Here is a 19771-nt window from a genome sequence, read left to right as displayed (position 1 = left end):
TCTCAACTGTCCTCCTTTAAAGAGGACGCAGCAGCTGTTACCTGTCTTTGGGTCCACAGAGAAGTACGGGTGTCCCTCCACCATGCTGTAAACCACCTTCGCACTGTTCCCGTAGGTCGGGTCATCTGCGTCTGAGGCCGTCACCTGGAAAATGGATTTTCCTGCAAAGAAGAGGGGGGGCACGTAATCAGTGATCAGATTATGGGACATAAAAATCATATGAATCGACCCCTAGAGAAAACATATACTGTATATATCTCAGGGTGCTCTCACATGGAACTCATCATATTTATCTGTCCATCAAAGGGTTAGGGTTTAAGTCATGATAGGGCTTTTTTACGATGTGCTGCCATCACCCCAGATCCTCAAACCTCAGGTAGACAGGGACCCATCGTACCTGGAATTGAAAGTAAAAGACGACAGGTGGGTTCAGAATGAAAAGAGTGTAGCCGTCCAGATCGTCAGGAGGGACAGAAATGCAAAGGAGGAAGATCTTTTCTGCAGACACCAGTCAGGTCTTTAAAGAGCGCTAATGATCCAGAGATGCAGGTAGACTTCCTGTTAGTTAGCACTAACCTGAGGCCTGACACAGTGTGAAGGTCTGCAAGTCAGCGGATATTTATTTTAGAGAACTGACGGTTCTCTGCGAGGAATCTGCAGAGGAAGCATGTCAAAGGAAACAGCTGAGATATGCGGGTTTAGGGGCCGGAGCTGAACAGCGAGGATAGAGAGTTCTGGTTGGTCCAGGAGAAGTGGGATGTAGACAGCTGTTTTATTACTGGGAGTGCTGGGAGCAGAGTTTGTGAAAGACAGTAAAGGAAATGTCAGATGAAGCCGCTCAGTGGATCTGGAGGAGGATGAGTAGCGCCACCTGGGGGAACAAAATAATGTTCAGAGAAAACCATTCATCTCCTCTGTGATGAAAGTGAGGGAGTAGGGGGGGAGAGGGACAGCCTGATCCAGCGGGGGGTGAGTGCCAGACCCAATCAGGACATGTCAAGGCAAACAGCATTTTGTTCATCTCATCCGATTTATAGCCTGAATAAGATCTACTGAATTCTTTTAAATTCTCTGGTCCTGATCATTTCTTTACTCATCTTAAGAACCAAAACATGGAGAGCTTGTAGCCTAGTGGTTAGTGCGCGCGCCCCACTAGGAAACGATGAAAATGATCCGTGTTGTTCAATGAGAACTTGTTGCTCCTTCTCTTTGTGAGCGGGGAACAAAGAGCTGCAGTAAAACAGAGCGTGTTGTCAGAAGAGCATCGGTCCACAGCCACAGCCCATTAGCCTGAGCATGTAGCAGCGGACAGGAGAGGCCGGAGCTTTAATCCATCTCATTCATCACGTCTGAACCACTCCGTGTTTGCTTTCCCTGCAGAGACATCGTTTACAGTCTTCTGTTTAATCATAACAATAGTTCATAAGTTCAATGTGATTCTCTCTTTGTTGTGTTTTTGTCTTTAAGGGAGCAGAATGATGAAAGACGATGTATCTTTAACATTGTAGCTATCGTTTGTGTCCCGACCTCAGCTGCTATCTAAGCAGGAAGTGTGTCTTTATACTCACACAGAAAAAGTCATTCACTGTAAAGTTAGCGCATGTTAGCCGCTAATATCAGCTGTTGTGGAAGGGGGCGTATCCTACCTCATACAGCGTGTAGACGACACAACGTAGATTTTGTATGAATTGAATGTTGTTTGATTCACAAGTATGACTTCTTTTTGCCAGTAGGGGGCACTATGATTTTAGACGTCGTCAGACTCTTAACATCTCTGATTCAATACCTGTAGAAACATCTGCATTATTGCCACACCGTGTTCTGGGATTTGGACCATGATGAACCCTGACATCGGTCTTTAACAGAGCAGTCGACTGAGGTCGCTCTCATGACGTCCGGTGGGCTCGGTGTGATTCAGGGGTGAAGTTGTAACAGTTTTGTATTTTTTCATTTGCTTTCAAACTGCACTTTGTCAAACACATCAAAGCCTAATGCTGTCATGATTTGGTCTGTTTGTGTTGTTTTTCACAGTTTAGATGTATTTATCTTCCCTAGTGTTTCCTAGTTTAGTCTTCAGTGTTTCCTGTGTTATTTTGGAATTTCATATCCTTGTGTCCCTCTATATTCTACTGTGTCTTCAGTGTTTCATGTATATATTTTGTAGTTGTCCTCAGTGTTTCTTGTCCTGCCTCTGTGTGTTTCCCTCCAGTGTTGATTACCCTCATTGTCTTCACCTGTGTCATTAGTCTCACCTGTGTCTGATTACCCCTGTGTCTGTGTTTCTTCCCCTCTTTGGTAGATCATTGTTTGTAGTATGTTGTTTCCTATGCCAGACCTTTGCTTACCTGTGTTTCAAGTATTTTTCTTGTGCTTTTTGACTTCTAGTTTTTGGCTTTTGAAGTAAGTTTTAGTTTTGCCTTTGGCCTTTTTGTTTATTAAATATATTTAGTTAATTCTGCATGTGGGTCCTGTTCCTTGTTTTTTCCCTGAATGTGACAAATGCCCTATGACCTGAAAGTAAGACAGTGAAACAATGGCATCCTGTAGCACGGCGCAGTGTGTCAGTATATAGATCTATTAAATGATGAAGTCATGAGTCGGCTGTGTCAGCTGCCGGAGCGTACTTATTCATTTATTCATTCATTCATTCCAAGGTTTATTTTGGGGCTTTTTATGTCTTTTAATTAGAGACAGTACAGAAGACAGAGTCAGAAATCAGAGAGAGGGAGCCCACTCAAAAACTAGGTCACTGGCGCCCCTTTTGTAAACACAAAGATAATGCTATTATATGAAAATATATACAAAGATAATAATACAACAATGTAACCAACATCATTACTTTATTCCAGATGCATCAGACAAGTTTATAATATAACTATGAGAAGAATCAGGGAAGAATCAGACACCTACTCATAATTCTTCGATAAGGAAACGATCTCAGGAGGACTGCTGGTCTCATATTTCACAGGATGCTTTAACCTCAGATTATCTTTACCACGTAAAGACTGGTGCAGAGCTTATAATGTCAAAGGTTTAGACTGAGAAGGAGCTTCCTTTAATGTGTAGAAAACACTCAGAGCAGTGATCTGACCGTCGACACACTGTTTGCATTTCTTAAATGTCTGCTGCTGACGTTGATCCTACAAATACTTTGACACTTCAGGTCAGAATAGCAGAGGAGGGTGAAATTACAAGACATCCCACTGAGAGAGCAGGGAGCTTTAAACATGGGTGAGGGATACAAAATATGGCAGAGGAGAGGAGAGGTTTTTCAAAATCCTTTTATTTTACCACTACCAGGAGAAAATTATAACACTGTCACATCATCACTCAGATCAAGAGAAGAAAATAAATAAATAAATAAATAAAACAAAACAAGTGCAACAAAAATCACAATATCAACATTTACCTGAATCAAAAATTAATAATCAGCTCTCCATCCCCACCCACAGAGCACAAAGCTTCTTCCACAGCCCACACATGATCATTTGATAATATGCAAATTCAACCTTTAGTCTGGCCTTCAAAAGTCCCTCCAGAACCAGCACCGGTTCCACACAGCCAGTACCCTGAGTATGTACAGTCTTTTTCTTCACAGAATACTTTGGCCCAAAAACAAACAATACAAAAGAGAAATCCCCGAGAGCTTCAAACAACCTTTACAAAAGGACAAACAAGAGTGAGAGCCTTGGACACTCAACAAACAGATGTGACAAGGTTTCAGTTAGTGAACAAAACAAACACTCCTCTCCCAACCCTGGATCAATGTGAACCCCATGCACAACTCTCCACTGCTGTTCTCTTCTCAACAGGCAGCTTGTACAGGGACTGCCAGCTGCCTTTCGGGGAAACCTCTGGGCCAAAAAACCTGATCCACCTCGACTCTCTCAACAACGAAGATGTAGGACCTTAACACAGGACTGATAGAGTGCTCTTTTTCCCCGAATCCTGGAACTTTTCCAGAAGAGGAGTACTAAAGGACAGCAACCCACCTCCTCTTTCCTGCCACTCCCCGAAAGATGGGAAGCTGTATTCACCCTCTTCACTCCACTGCTCACACAGATCCTCAATGTTTAGAAATGTTCCAAGTTGTTCTGGAAGTGCAGAAAAGACTTCCTCCACCACTCTTTTATGCACCCGGCTGGAGGTGATATTGGTCCTTTCTTTGAGGGCGTCCAGGGTCAGTCTTACTAGGTGACCCAGTTTTGTGCAGCCTGCCTCTCTGAAACTGGCCCGGAGACTGGCTGACTGCAAAGTTAAAGTCCTAATGAAATCATTAAAACAACCTTGTCTGATCCCTCGCCGTACAGGGATTAGCCGACTCAACCCCACCCCCATCTTCACCAAACACTGTGCACCCTGATACAACAAACTAACTGATGACACAAGACCATCACCAAAACCAAAAGACATCAGTGCAGAAAACAAATACGAGTGATCCACCCTGTCAAACGCCTTCTCTTGATCCAGTGACACAATGCCAACATTTAGATTATAGATTTTACACACATTAATGACATCTCTGATAAGAAAAACATTATCCATGATTGCCCGGTCTGGAACACAATAACTCTGGTCTTTATGGACCACACTTCCCAGAATGTCCTTTAGTCTATTCGAAAGCTCTGGAGAAGATCTTGTAGTCTGCACAGAGCAAAGCAACCGGCCTCCAGTTTTTTAACAATGCCAGATCACCTTTCCTGGGGAGCAAGGAAAGAACTGCTCTCTTACAGGAACCAGGAAGGGACCCGGTCCTGCAACACTCCATTAAAACACTATGCAGGTCAGAACCAAGAATACTCCAGAACCTCTTAAAAAAAGTCTGTGGACAAACCATCTATTCCAGGTGCTCTTCCTGTTGCCATCTGAGTGACAGCAGCAGTGAGCTCCTCCAGAGACAGCTCCCCTTTCAGAAGAGACCTCTCCTCCACACTGAGCTGAGGGAGACCCTCCAGGAGCTCCCTGCGACACTCCTGGCTGCAACTCTCTGCTCCAAACAGATCTTCATAGAACTGCATGGCACGACTCCTCATTTCCTTTGGATCAGCTGTTATACGACCTCCTGGCAGTTTAAGACATGTTAGCAGCTTCTTTTGAGCCACCGATCTCTCTAGATTAAAAAAGAAAGACATTGGGGCATCCATGTCTTTCAGTTGAAGGAAACGACACCGCACAAGAGCTACCTTCACCCTCTCCTGCAGGAAAGAGCTCAACTCCATGCGTTTCTCCTTCAGCAGGGTACCAGTGGTGGGATCCAGACTCCCATTTAACTCCTGTTTTTAATCTAGCAGACGAGTGGGACGTATACTGCTGACAAAAAACACAAATCTGAGCTTTACCAACCTCCCACCACAGCTTCAAAGAATCAAATTCAGCTTTTTTTTAATTGCCACTGATCCCAAAAACATTTTTACAGAAAACATTGTCTAGTAGAAGCTTGTTATTAAAATGCCAGAAGGACTTAGCCCTTTCACCTGGTGAAATAATCAGCTCCACACTAACAAAATGGTGATCAGTGAAGCCAACAGGCAGAATATTACAATGAATTAATCTGGGGTTGAGAGTTCTGGAGATGTAAATCCTGTCCAGTCTAGCTGCACACACCCTGTTACTGTTAACCCTGACCCATGTATACTGTCTGGACTGTGGATGTTTCACTCTAAATGTGTCCAACAAATCCAGGTGAGAGATGACAGTTTTTAAAGTCTGGGATGAATGTGGATGTGGCTCCTCTCCTATCCTATCCACGGTGAAATCAAGTGTGCAATTAAAATCACCACCAAGGATGATCTGATCCTGATTATAGATCAGTAACTCCTTTTGGAGGCGGGTATAAAAAGCTACCCTTTCAGCTCCATTATTTGGAGCATAAATATTAGTGAAACAGAAAACAGTGTCCTCTATTTTTTTCTGTTCTTTACATCTTCTCTTCTATTCTTCTCTTTTTAGGCAGAAACGTTTTTTCTCGTCCAGGAGGTCAAAACCAACCTGTCTTTTCAGTATGCTGGCTGACTTTATGAACTTCTCAGTGTCACTGAGAGAGGAGAGGAGAGGAGAGGAGAGGAGGGGGGAGGAGGAGAGGAGAGGAGAGGAGAGGGGAGGGGACTCTGCTAGCATCATCAGCCTGTATTATCAAACTGTTAGCATGTGAAGTGTATCCAACTGTTACCATGACGACTACAGGCCGTGGCTACGCTGGAGAGGCTCATTGATGACATGCCAGTTGAGATAAGTTTGTAAGGTTCAAAACTTATGAAGCTAACTTAAAGATTTATTGATTTATTCATATCAAACCTGAGACATAACTCGGGTTAGACGACTTCCCGCAGCCACTAAACATGAGACAACGAAGACACCGCTAACGATACAGGCTAACGTTACGCCTCAATCTGTTCTGAATAATATCGGCAGGGATGTACTCTGCTGTCGGATTGTTCCCGTTAGCCGTGAGACAGATCATAATACCTGCGTGCTGGGCGATGGTGTACCCAGTTTGAGTGATGCAAACACTGCAGATGTTGATGGAGATGAATCAGCAGGATTCCCAGAGGGAGACGTGTAAAAAGAGAGAGAGAGGAAACTTCTGTGGTTGTTTGCAGAGTTGTTTCATTTATTTATTCTGCACTCTCTCCTCCGGGCCGAGCTTCTCAGCAGGTGTCTGTCTCGATTATTTCACGGTGTGTTTACATAATCCTCTTCAGAAGAAGGATCACTGCACACGTGGAGTTGTCTCTGGGTTGCATGTGCTTCATTGATGATTATATTCATCACAGTGAGCCTCAGCCAACATCATCACCTGTCAAATATATCGTCTCATTCTCTCGACAGAACTTAAGATATCTACACGGTGACTATGGGACACTCTTCGTAAGAACAACCTGGAGATATAAAAACTCATGCACCATCTTTAAAATTTTAAAAGAAGTACAAAGTCAAAGTTCAAAGTCAACTTTATTGTCAATTTCAAAATGTGCCAGACATACAGTGGAATCAAAATTTCGTTTGTCTCCGTCCCGCGGTGCAATACAACCAAAATAAGGTAAAATAAGATAAGGTAAAATAGATAAATAAAATGAGGTAAAAATAAGATAAATAATATTTACAGTAATAAATTCTAAATTGTGCAAAAGGTACAAAATGGTAAATAAAATAAAATGAAATTTAAAGAAAACATGAACTTGTGCAATATGTGCAATGTGCAGTAAACTGAGTGTACTTTTGAATAGTTAGCTTCAGAGTTATTAGTCCAGAGTTCTTGGTGGCAAACGGGAGGGGGTTTCAACGTCCAGTGTTCGTGGGGGCAGAGGGGAGGGAAGGAAGAGAAGGGAGAGAGTTAAGCTTCCTGACAGCTTGGTGGAAGAAGCTGTTTCCCAGTCTGGTGGAGCCGGACCACGGGCTGCAGTACCGTCTCCCCGATGGCAGGAGGCTGAAGAGGCTGTGTGAGGGGTGGGTGGGGTCACGCACAATGCTGGTTGCTTTGCGGGTGAGGCGGGTACTGTAGAGGTCCAGAAGAGAGGGGAGTGGGACACCGATAATCTTTTCAGCAGCCTTCACTGTGCGCTGCAGGGTCTTGCGGTTGGCAGCAGTGCAGCTCCCAAACCACACAGTGATGCAGCTGGTCAGGATGCTCTCGATGGTGCCTCTGTAGAAGGAGCACATGACGGTGGTTTTTGATGTGCTGCCGCTGACCCGCACTGTCTGAGGCCTCTCGCTGAGGAAGTCCAGCAGCCAGTTGCACAGGGAAGTGCTGAGCCCCAGCTGGTCCAGTTTGCCGATCAGCTGCTGAGGGATGATGGTGTTGAATGCTGAACTGAAGTCTATGAACAGCATTCTGACGTATGAGTTTTTGGTGTCCAGGTGTGTTAGGGCTGGGTGAAGAGCAGAACAGATGGCATCCTCAGTGGATCTGTTACCTCGGTATGCAAACTGGTAGGGGTCCAGGGTGGCGGGGAGGGTGGATTTGATGTGGGCCATGACTAACCTTTCAAAGCACTTCATGGCGATGGGGGTCAGTGCAACAGGTCGATAGTCATTGAAAGTGGATGGTGAGGGCTTCTTTGGAACGGGTATGATGGTGGTGGCTTTGAAGCACGACGGAACAACAGCCTGACTCAGAGAAGCGTTGAAAATGTCTGTGAAGACATCTTTGAGCTCCTCTGCACAGTCCTTCAGCACACGGCCAGGAATGTTGTCTGGACCTGCAGCCTTGCGGGTGTTGATCTTGGAGAAGGTTCTCTTCACTCTGGCTGCAGTCAAGCACAGGGTCTGGTCGTGGGGAGGGGGGGTGGTCTTCTGTGGGGGCGTGCTGTTGTGTGCTTCAAACCTGGCAAAGAAGCTGTTGAGGTCGTTCAGCAGAGAGGTGTTGCTGTCACAGGTCTGTGGCTTGGGTTTGTAGTCCGTGATGGTCTGGATACCACGCCACAGGCTCTGCGCGTCTCTGCTGTCCATGAAGTGTCCGGTTATTTTTAGTGTGTAGCTGCGTTTGGCTTTCCTGATGCCACGGGACAGGTTGACCCTCGCTGTTCTCAGGCAGGCTGCGTCCCCAGCTCTGAAGACGGTGTTCCTGGCCTTCAGTAGCCCGCGTACCTCTCCTGTCAGCCATGGCTTCTGGTTAGCCCGGGTGGTGATGGTTCTGGTGGTGGTGACATCAGCAATGCATTTGCTAATGTAGGAGGTAACAGTGTCAGAATACTCCTCAATGTCTGTGTGGTTGTTGTAGGTGGCTGCCTGCTTAAACATCTCCCAGTCTGTGGTATCAAAGCAGTCTTGTAGTGCAGCAGAGGCCCCCTCTGGCCACACACATACCTGCTTCAAAACTGGTTTGGTGACTTTAACCCTGGGTCTGTAAGCTGGCATTAGCATTACACTGATATGGTCAATGTGGGGGAGGGGTGAAGCTTTGTAAGCACCTTTAACTGATGTTTAAATCATGCCCAGAATGTTACCTTCTCTTGTGGGAAAGGTCACGTGTTGGTGGAAGTGGGGTAAAACTGTCTTGAGATTTGCATGGTTAAAATCCCCAGCAATGATGAAAAATCCGTCTGGGTGGGCTGTCTGTTGCTCACTGATGGTGTTGTAAAGTTCCCAAAGTGTGTCGATTCTATCAGCGTTGTTGGTGGTGGGGGGAATATACACAGCGACCAGTAGGGTGTTATCTCTCTCGGTTGATAGAAAGGACGGCACTTTATGATCATAAACTCTGCCAGCGGTGAACAGTGTTTACATACCACAGCAGCATCTCAACACCAAGCATCACTGATGTAAACACAGACTCCACCACCTTTCTTCTTTCCTCCTTTAATAAGGATTCTGTCCGAACGGTAGCATGTGAATTGTTCAAGCTGAACGGCGGAGTCTGGGATGCGTTCGTTCAGCCATGTCTCTGTGAAAATGTACGCACAGCCGTCCCTCACGTCGCGGTGCGCAGCTCTCAGTAGCTCTATATGGTCCATTTTATTGTCCAGAGATCTTACATTTGCCAGTAGAAGAGTTGGAAGAGCGGACCTGTGTGGTATTTTAGCCAGTCTCGCTCTTATGCCTCCATGTTTACCTCGCTTTTGTTTCCGCTCGCACCGTTTACGTTTACGTCTCCTCTCCGGGGGGTAAACTGGCTCGCGAAGCAGTCCCAAAGTTTGAAGCTGTTGTCTCAGTGATTCGGGTAATATCTCCACAGAAAGGCTGTTACTGTTTAAGTCCAGTTAAAAGTCGACGGCTGTAATTGTGTTTTTCCATAGTAAAACATGGAGAAAAGTCAAAAGACAAGTTAGAAAAAGAAGAAAACACTGCTCTATCGGGAGAGAGAGGGGCCGCTGCGACCGGTCGCGCCGCCAGTCAGTCTAAAGTACGTTTGATCGCAGCCTCAGATCCTAATGGCATTTTCTTTATAACCAAGAGTTCTACAATTCTACAATTCACTTAGCAGACGCTTTTATCCAAAGTGACGTACATCAGAGAGTAAGTACAACACAAGCAAGGATCTAGAAAAAGGGAACAATGTCAGTAAGAGCAAACGATCAGCTTTGAGTCCGATTGGACACACAGGTGCTGACAGGAAGTGACCAGAGGCAAAGCACAACATTGAGGGCAGTTCTTGAGAGCTCTAATCAGTATAGAAACCATCTTGTCAGTCGTCATTACCATCATCATCATCAATAATATGGAGACCATCATCATTAAGTTAGTAGGTATTCATGAAAGAGCTGGGTCTTTAGCTTTTTCTAAAAGGTGCAGAGGGACTCTGCAGATCCAATGGAGTTTGGAAGTTCATTCCACCACCGGGGGGCGACAGAGGAGAAGAGTCTAGTCAGCGTCTTAGTACCCTGTTGTGAAGGTTGGATCAGATGCCTTTCATTGGCAGAGCGTAGTGGGCGGGAGGGAGTGTAGACCTAGATCAGAGAGTTAAAGTAAGGAGGAGATGTTTTTGTCGCTGTTTTGTAAGCGAGCAGCAGAGTTTTAAATTTGATGCGAGCAGTAAGGAGATGAACAGCGGAGTGACATGTGCTCTTTGAGGAAGGTTGAAGACCAGTCGTGCTGCTGCATTTTGTATCATTTGCAGAGGTTTGATAGTGCATGTAGGAAGACCTGCCAATAGAGAGTTAAGTTCATGTTTAGGAACTCGTACTGTGGTTTTATGGTTGAAAGAATTGTCGGGACACAAACCGAGTGAACAGTAGAGGTAATGAAGATATCCTAAACAGTGTTTACTTTCACTGGCTTATGTTGGAAGCCACATTTTAAAGCTTGTGTTGGGAACTTTTTAGTAGTGCTGATTTTGGCACCCCCTGTGGGTGGAGCAGAGCCTCTCTGCTGATTTTGCAGGACATGCTGTAGATGTGTTTTTAAAATATATTTACAACTCTTGGTTTCCCCCCTGGCAGAGTATCAAACATACAGAATATTCACAATAGACGTTACCAGCAGGACTCTTGACGTGTTCACTGTTGGGACTTTTATCAAAGTAAACTGTCGTAAATAGTGAGCTTCCTGTTTGGACTGACTTCCTGTTAGTTTGTCAGGAAAATGTGTTAAAGGCTCGCTGCTTACCAACATCAGACATCTCAGGCACGGACGCTGAGAACGGTCCATCAGGAAACGTTGGAGCGTTGTCGTTGACATCCTGAACCTTGATGATGAACTCTGACTCCGCCTCCAGCGAGCGGTTCGTCCGCCTGTCGATGGCCCTCGCGTGTAACACGTACTGGGACTTCCTCTCTCGGTCTAGGCTCTGGGCGGTGTGAATGTTACCTGATGTCTCGTCAATGATGAAGATGGACCCGGCCCCCTCACCGGACAGGATGTACCTCACGGAACCATCGGCCTTGTCAGAGTTGGAGTGCAGCTGGAGAGGGAAGAAGGAGAGAGAGAGTGAGTAACTGAGGGAGGGAGTGAGGGAGGGAGGGAGGGAGGGGGCGGTGAAGTGTCTGACGAGTGTGTAACACAAATTAATAGCCTCGTGTCAGGACGAGTGGTCAGTTAATGGTGAGGAGAGGAACAGCCATCCAATCAGAAGAGGAGAAGCAGGAGTGATGGGAGACAGGAGTGTGAAGACCCTGAAACAAGTTACTGCTGCGGTAACGTCACAAAAGAGAGTGACATCACACGTTGATCAGCGTGGAGTCCAACCAACGTGTCACTGAGACAAAGTGAAAACAAAACCCCCTGAGGATCAGTGTTTCAGTATCAGTGTGTGCTATGAGCTGCTTTGTTTCAGAGTTAGAAATATTGACACTTGGGACGCCGGATAAGCGGTTATGCCCTTTGTCCAGTGGTTAGAGTGCTTTCACAGCACTTTCACTGCTTGTGACTATCTGTAAATCTTAGTTACAAACCACATGTAGGTTTGTTTATTTTGTTTGTCAGCTCTCGTTACTTTTGAAATGTGGCCGGTATCAGACTAAACTGGTCTGACGCAGAACGGTGTGAAGAGGGGATTTCATAACAACCTTCTGATGGAGAACTGTGACGGGGTCCTCTTTCAAAACACCCAAAAAATCATGAAAACACAGGCGTAGTTGAAGACTGCGATTGATGTATTTTTTATTTTTAAAAAAGATGCAGTGACAGATATTTACAAAAAAAAATGCAAAAACAGGAAAAAATTGTATTTAAATTATTTACAAAACAAAAAGCTTCCAAAAACAAAATTCCACATGAATGAGCAAACAAAACACGAGCACTTCAAAAAGAAAGTCTCCAACATGTTACCTCCTCTGTAACCAGGACTAGAGTAGCACTGAAAATAGCAAGCAGCCATCTTTTAAAATCAGAAGCCCCTCTCACTGGGCGTTATGAATGACATAACATTTTAAACAAAACACACTTTCTCATGAATGAACAGTTTTTAACCTTTTACATTGATATAACCTACTCATCACTAAATTAAACATTTTAACCCATATTTAATTAACACCACAGCAACGTATCTGTGACGAAACATTGTAAACAAACATTTAATTAAACAATCAAATTACACTACTACTATTGCGCACCGCATCCGCCTTAGAATGCGGAAATGGGCCGCCTGTTTGGCAGATGGAAGACAAAAATAGCTCTGAAGTGTGCACCCTTTGTCGTGCTGAAACGGAGACGTCCAACTTAATTTGTAAAAGTTGTTTCAACATATTTACTAAGGAAGGATCTGACTCAATTGTCTTGGGTCACATTAACTTGTATAATATGATTATGGATAACTTATTTTGACATGGTAGGTACAGCTACATTTTGTAAGTTGTACAATAACACTAATTAATCATGCTGACTGAACAACACTTAAGTTCAATCATCAGAAATTATTTAAACTGAGACAAACATTTTTATTATGTGAAAATAAACTCTAAAATAGTAATTATTCAGAAAAACACAGTTTTGACATATCAACAATGTTTACATTTAGCAGTCTAAACGTGTCAACTTAGTTTACCCCCAGTTGGTGTCAAGTTTGGAAAAAGACAACACAACAGACTGGATTTGTTGGAATACTGTATTCCCAATAACAATGACTTTCACAGCTGCTTGAAAACATGCTTATAGCTTATATGCTATGATGCAGTCTGCATCATACATTCTATCAAAATTTTCTAAGACTTTTAAGTAGAAAACCATTTAACAGTGCATCATTCAGTGTCAACATTTAATATGGAAATCTATGGTTGCCCTAAAGAGCAAATCAGAAAACACAACAACAAATCAAAAAACACATCAACAAGTGTTGTTGTGTTTTCTGATTTGCACCTCAGGGCCACCGTAGATACCCAATATTAAACAGAAAATATCCTCAAAATTGAGGAATTTTTGCAGCCCTGTCAGGTTCTCATTTATACTACTAAGAAAACACTGTGCATAAATCAACAGATAGGAAACCAAAATGTTCATTAAATGTAGTTTTGAATATTGGAATACTGAACTCTTGTACAGTACAGTAGCTGTTTTCAAAATCACTCAATTACCCATAGTATTACCAAATCCAGTGAGCTACAATAAAAAAAATATACAGCTTACTGGTTACCAATAAAATAAACAAAAGTTTACAAAGTTATGTGCAGATGAACCTCTGGCAACTGATAGCAAAGAAAAATGTTGTGAGGAAAAAATTAAAAAGCAGCACTGTGCAACATTTGAAGTATTAAACAGAACTAAATCTATATGCAATAGTTTCTTTTGAAAATACTCTGTTCATTTTTAGTTTCTGAGAAACATTTCAAGCCAAAATCCTTTCTCGCAAAAAGCAACAGTTGACCTTTTGGTCACTCTACAGTGGATCACGTACGTGAAAGCAGGGTTTTCATTGCTTGAGCTTTTCTTGAGAGTCGGTTTCCATCAAGCTCCATGATGATCTTCTGCAGAGCTTCGAAGGTGTATCTTAGCTCTAAAGGGTAGCTTAGGTTGAGTGCATAGACCAGAGCGAACAGCATCGCAACAGCAAATGGGACATTCCCTAAATCATCCAGAACTTGGACACCCTCCAAGATGATACCCACATCGTCTGGGTTATCATCTGGCTCTGCACCCTCTTTTCGAATGGCATAGATTCCAAAGATCATCTCCTTCATTTCAGCCTGATTGCGTTCAACATCTGCGTCCTGTAGGGGGGGAAAAAAAGGAAAAAATAAAGACGACAATTTTCATTCATGTTATACTAGTCCCTTTTAATAAATGTAAACAAGACAACTGTAAACAGCTATTATTCATTGACTTTACATAGTCAAAGACTATAACTGCATTGTCTTTTTTTAGTGAATGACAAATGTCAGAGTAAGGCCTGGAGGACAAAAACTAAATTCCATACCATGTAATCTTTCACCAGCTTCTCGGGCTCTTCGTTGAGGTACACGCACAGGGCTTTGAGGATACACTCTCTTTTGACATCAATGATGTTGGTCTGCGGAGTCTCAAAGTGAAAGTATGCCACAAAACATAAAAAATAAGGAACCCCGTTTTAAATAATGAGGAGAGTAGATGTAACAAACATAATACAACATTGTACGAACAACATTTTCTTTAATTCAAAGTATGTAAGCATTGGTAAGTCACCCCAGTGTCCCATAAAGATTTTCAAGTTTAAATCCTAACTTTTCAAATTAAAAATCTGATCTAATCAATTTCTTCTCTTTAAATGTCAAGTTTTCTAAAAACAAAATTGAAGGTATTAAAGCGGTACAAGTTTGACAGTCTATAATTTCTATTACCAAACCTGGAATAAGGGAACCATTATGCTCCTGACCGTTCTTCCTTGAGTGCCACCTTTCTTGCCAAACACTCTGATAAAGTCTGAAGAGTTAGCATCCAGCCCAGAGAAGAACCTCGACACCAGACTGACTGCTGCAATCCTCTTGAATTCTGCAGTTACCTTAACACAGAAGCAAGTTTATAAATCATGACACTGAAGCATCTATTTAGTTAAACAATTGTCATCTTTCACCAAATCTTGAATCAGTTTACCAGTTAATTTCATGGCTTGCTCATATTTTGTCAGGCTCATATGTAGCACAGTGTAAATTGGGCCTGAAGGTTTAACGGCATTAATCGTCATTGGAAAATGAACATACATGATGAACTTGTTGCAAGAGACGCCTGAGAGGAAATGAAATTAAACATACACACCCACACCCACACCAGAGCTATACTTTTGGTAAACAAGCAGCATTTGACCAATCAGGTGGATCCCCAGGATCAGTTTTAATTTTGACAGCAAAATACATGACGCAAAATGTGATAACAGTGATTACTCGTCAGCAATTCATCATACTGCAGTCTTTTGAAATCCTTAGTTGTTAAAGTAGCCCATCCCTTTCATTCTTGTAAACTATTATTGTTTTGAAATGGAGAGTTAGTAACCATTAAAGACACTCTGACACTGTGACAACCAACCCAATTACCGTTCTTTGAATAAAATGTAATAACTTTTTACTAATAACTGGACTAGCACCTGAGTTTTTGTTGACAAAATTGGACTAAAACTGCAGGGCTGTGGATTTATTGAATATTACTATTATTTGGGACATTCAATTTTAATTAAGAGTTATACCCTTTATGTAATTTTCTTTAAAACATTGAAGATAGTGGAAATTAAAAAAAAATAATATCACCTTAAATTTCTTTTTAAACAAGGAGCAACATAATGTTTGGGGTGTAAAAAAAAAATTGTAATGCAGAGAGACTTAGAAACTGTAGAGCTATTACACACACTTGAAATATTTGTTTATAGCAAGAAATATCATCACATTAAACATCTGTCGCAGATTGCAAAATTTCCCCATACCTACTTAGCTGACTGTACATATTACTGGAATATAACATGTTCCAGTCAAAGCAAACGAGCGCTGTGCATTTATTTACTTACCTCACATACACAGAAGAGAGCTGGCCATCTTGTTTTCAAATGAGCAATCATGGGTGAATCTCGAACAACTTCTTGCCTTCTGTGTGCAAAGGTTTTGTCCATCATGGCTGCCACTGTGTCCTCATTGTTCCTTTTCTTTACTTCCAAAAGAAGGGTCTCTCTTATCTTTTCAAGTGTCTCTACAGACTCACCAGATGGGAAGGTGGGGCAGTAATTCACCTCAGCCTTTCTTGGCTTCTTAACACCAAAAGGAGGACTACATTTGTCTGCAGGTTTATTGTTTAGGGAGTTTAGTTCAACCTCTGGCCATCCAAGCCGCTTCAGCTTCCGTCTGTAGTTGGCAAGCTTGTACTTTAAGCTCATCTTCCAACCGTCATATCCAGTGGTAGAGCCTGGTTCTTTCAAACATAGATGAGACGATACAAGAGCTTCTGCTACATCTTCAAAGTCACTGTCAGAGGGGTACACTTTGTGCTTAACAATCGCTTCAGTTAAACTGTCAAGAATAGCAGTTTTTAGTCTAATTTCAGGATTCAACAAAGCTCCAGTTTCTTTTTTATGCAGTATTGGCTTTATCCAGCTCCAGCTCACAATCATACGGGAATTGGGGCACAAGGAAAACAACAGGCCATCCAGAGGATTGAGAAGAGCTGGACTCAGGAGAAGACAAGATGTATGTATCACATGATGTCACTGACAAAGAGTCATCTGAGGAGAAAGATGTAGCAGGAGTCGAGTAAGGAGGGGGCGGGGATCCACCAGGCAGGGCAGAGGCAGAGGCATCTGAGTCCAAGATGAGCTTGATACTACTTTTGTCCTGGATCTCTGTTACTGAAGTCAAATTTGTAAATTCATTGCCAAACTCAGCATCCATGAATTGAAGCCTGAAGTCTGCCTCTACCCCACACTGCCTCTTGATGTGCTGAACAAGTTCAGAAACAGTCTCTGGGATCCCATTTTCCAAGGAAAGTCTCTGGGAATTGTTCTCTCTAAGTATGATTCTGAGCTTCACTGGAGCCATTCCTGTGAATTAGAAAAACATTGTTTTTACATTAATAATTCCGATGTAGGGTTGCAAGTAAACAATATTTATATTGGTTATCTGAACACATAGTTCAAGATTCGTCATTTTCTATTAAAAAAAAATCTGACAAAAAGAAACCTCCAGTTTTCAAAGTCTAAGCACAGACAAACAAACATGTGCGCGCGCACACACATGGAGCCCAGCACACTCCGTACAGAGAAAGAAAATAACCACAAGAAACGCAGAAAAAATAAAACCTTTTTAAGCGCTCCCAGGGCCATCTCTGTGAAGATGGCAACGCTCGCTCTCCTGTGAGTTCCCCCCCTCCCCAACACTGATGCTGTTTTATCAGAAAAAAAAAAAAGTAATTTATTTCCCACTTTGTGAATTTTTGTAAAAAACTATTGCCATAAATGACTATCTTACTGCACACTCATGCACAAATAGCACTAACAGAGGTTGGAAGACAAAATGATAAACCCCACTGGCGCCCGTGATCCTGCACTTCAGCTGAAAATGACAACTTTTGCTTCAGCCACGAGTTATAGTTTGCAGGCTAGTGAACAGCAAATTGTCATTTAATCACTAATTTACCTACGTACCAACAAACTTAATCTACTGTCACACGTGATGTTTAACAGTTAACAGCACTTTAGTTTCTTCAGTTAAAAACTATGCTTAAACTAGCTAGCAGGCATAGTTAGCTGTGCAAATGGTGACAGTCGGAAATATATAAATACACTGAAATAAATCAATAAATAACAACATAAATAACACACAATAGAAAGGGGAAAATAACTTACTGATTAAGAAATTTCTCCACCGAGATGGTTTAAATTTTGATGGATGGAAATAGATTGAAACTGTAATCAATCTCCCGCTCCCAACTCCCGGTAATGGCTCTTCTTTGCCAGAAGCATGCTGCCTTGGCTGATGAATGGGGCCTGTCGCACATTACTGCCACCTTCTGCTCTGGAGAGGTATTGCAGATGGGATTCCTACCTAAACCCATTAGGTTGTGTTGACATAAAGCATTCTTGTAGTTTTAAAAATTTTGCATGACATGCTAAAACTACATGATTTAAAAATGTTTAACCACTAAACATAAATTAATATATTAGAAGCTACATCTTATACTTATGTTGATTAAACAGACACCCATGTTGCTTTTTTTGAGTGCAGAACAAAAAGTTACTGAGGTCACTTCAAGGTTAAAAGCCTTCATTTGTGCATTTTCTGTCAGATGTTTTTCTCAGTCCTTCCTGCACACGAGGCTGTTTTTATTTTGCATCATGTGTATAACTTCTTTTTCATATCAAAGTCTGTAAAATGTGACGCTCTGCTGACGGTTGACTCGCTGAAACTTTCTGATCATCTTCACATCTTGAGTTACTACTGCCAAAACACACGTGAGAGTTTGAAAAGAAACTCATCGTCACTGACCGACACTCAAGAAGAGAAGAACCTCCACCTGAGGACTCTGAGATTTACTATTTCCTCGAAACAACTGTTAAAATATGTAAAAAGTCTCTCACAGGATCCTCAGATACATTGTTACGAGTGTCTGAGACTTCAGCTCTTTTTCCCAGAAAACACTGTTACTTAGCTCAGCTGTCATCACGTCTCTGTACGTTCATATTGATTCTGCTACAGCGTAATATTGGTGTCACCATCTGTGAGCTCAACATACACACAGGGGGGATCACTTCATCCTCACATCAGGCCTCTGCAACATTCAGATTGAAGGTGAAACTGAACAGGGCTTTAGCTCACCCATTCGTCTGTTTTAATGTGAGAATGAAAACATGTTTGAGGGTTCTTTAAGTATGGATCGTTAACACCTGTGACTTTATAAGTCGTCCCATCGACCACTTTGAATTTTCTCCCTGTTCAGGTGAAGGCGAACAGGTCAACATGTTTTCTTTTTGTTTGGAGTATGTCAGCTTTGTCCTGAGGATGTGAGCGTGAGCTACATTCAGTTTGAGGTATCCAGAGTTTAAACAGTCAGTAAAGCTTCTGCATAGCTCCACGCTGTTAGCTAACTCAAAAAAAAAAATCCTGCAAAGGTTCAGATCCCCGGTGACTAAAAACTTCTCTCTTTCAGCGCATGGATTTTTAATTATCTTGAGGCCTTCAGGAACATGGTGAATATGCAAACGACCTGCATGTCTCTCACAGCGTGCTCCCAGAACGCTATCGAAGTGAAGAAAGAGGAAACAGAGGCGAATCTCAACACCGACAGCAACATGAAGGGAAACAGAAAGAGACAACATGACACAAGAAGGGAAGGGAAGGAACAGACACCCTCTGCCAGTATGAGCTTCAACCCCGCTGCGGCGCACAGACAAAGACATCCCATCGCCCGAGCACAAAATAAAAACATTCAAACCCAAAAAGAAGAGACAGGAGGAGACAAAGAAAGAGGGGGAGGTTAAAAATACAGCGGCGTGGAAACGAGCGTGTTTCTAAACAGCAGCTGGAGAGGAAGTAGCAGCCGCTGACATATCGAGGCTGAAGCATCTCTGCGACACGAGGAACAAAAGAGTGAGGGAGTGAAAGATGAATCAAAGAGAGTGTGGGCGGGCAGGAAGCCACGGTTATTAATTTAAACAGGTTAATTCCCCTCTTGTGGGATTTCCAGGACACGCTGCACTAAGCTCCGTCACTAACCGTGCCGAGCGGAGACACGATAAGGTGGCTTCACTCTGATTGGATGTACTTTATCGTATTTATGTAACATCAGATCATCACACCGTCAGCTCGCCATGTGGACACCACATTCAGCTCAGGGTCCAGTGGCTTCTCCGGACTTTTGCCCTTGAGCAGTCGGCCGTCAGACCTGGACCTGGTCCCCAGAGCAGAGTCCTGTGGCTGAGCGCTGATCCTGAAGGGTTGTGAAGGTCAGATGA

At 42.9% G+C, this 19771-nt stretch overlaps 1 protein-coding gene and 1 long non-coding RNA gene across 2 annotated transcripts in view; both read right to left on the bottom strand.

Moving 5' to 3' along the window:
* LOC109993904 (cadherin-18) overlaps positions 1-19771 on the bottom strand; it is a 102226-nt gene that overhangs the window by 41414 nt on the left and 41041 nt on the right. The window contains exons 3-4 of the mRNA XM_029279910.2: positions 11044-11338; positions 42-161 (exon numbers count right to left, since the gene is read on the bottom strand). Coding sequence (XP_029135743.2) covers positions 42-161; positions 11044-11338 — 415 coding nt within the window. The remainder of the gene's footprint in view (positions 1-41; positions 162-11043; positions 11339-19771) is intronic.
* LOC136179100 (uncharacterized) lies at positions 12025-18013 on the bottom strand. Its single transcript, XR_010666384.1, has 4 exons — positions 17666-18013; positions 15839-16861; positions 14285-14845; positions 12025-14078 (listed from the first exon to the last, which is right to left on the bottom strand). It is a non-coding gene; the product is annotated as an uncharacterized lncRNA (long non-coding RNA).

Source organism: Labrus bergylta, chromosome 4, assembly GCF_963930695.1.
Source record: "Labrus bergylta chromosome 4, fLabBer1.1, whole genome shotgun sequence".
NCBI classification, from domain to species: domain Eukaryota; kingdom Metazoa; phylum Chordata; class Actinopteri; order Labriformes; family Labridae; genus Labrus; species Labrus bergylta.
The sequence above is the reverse complement of the archived record's forward strand: the minus strand, read 5'-3'. Positions and strand labels throughout refer to the sequence as shown.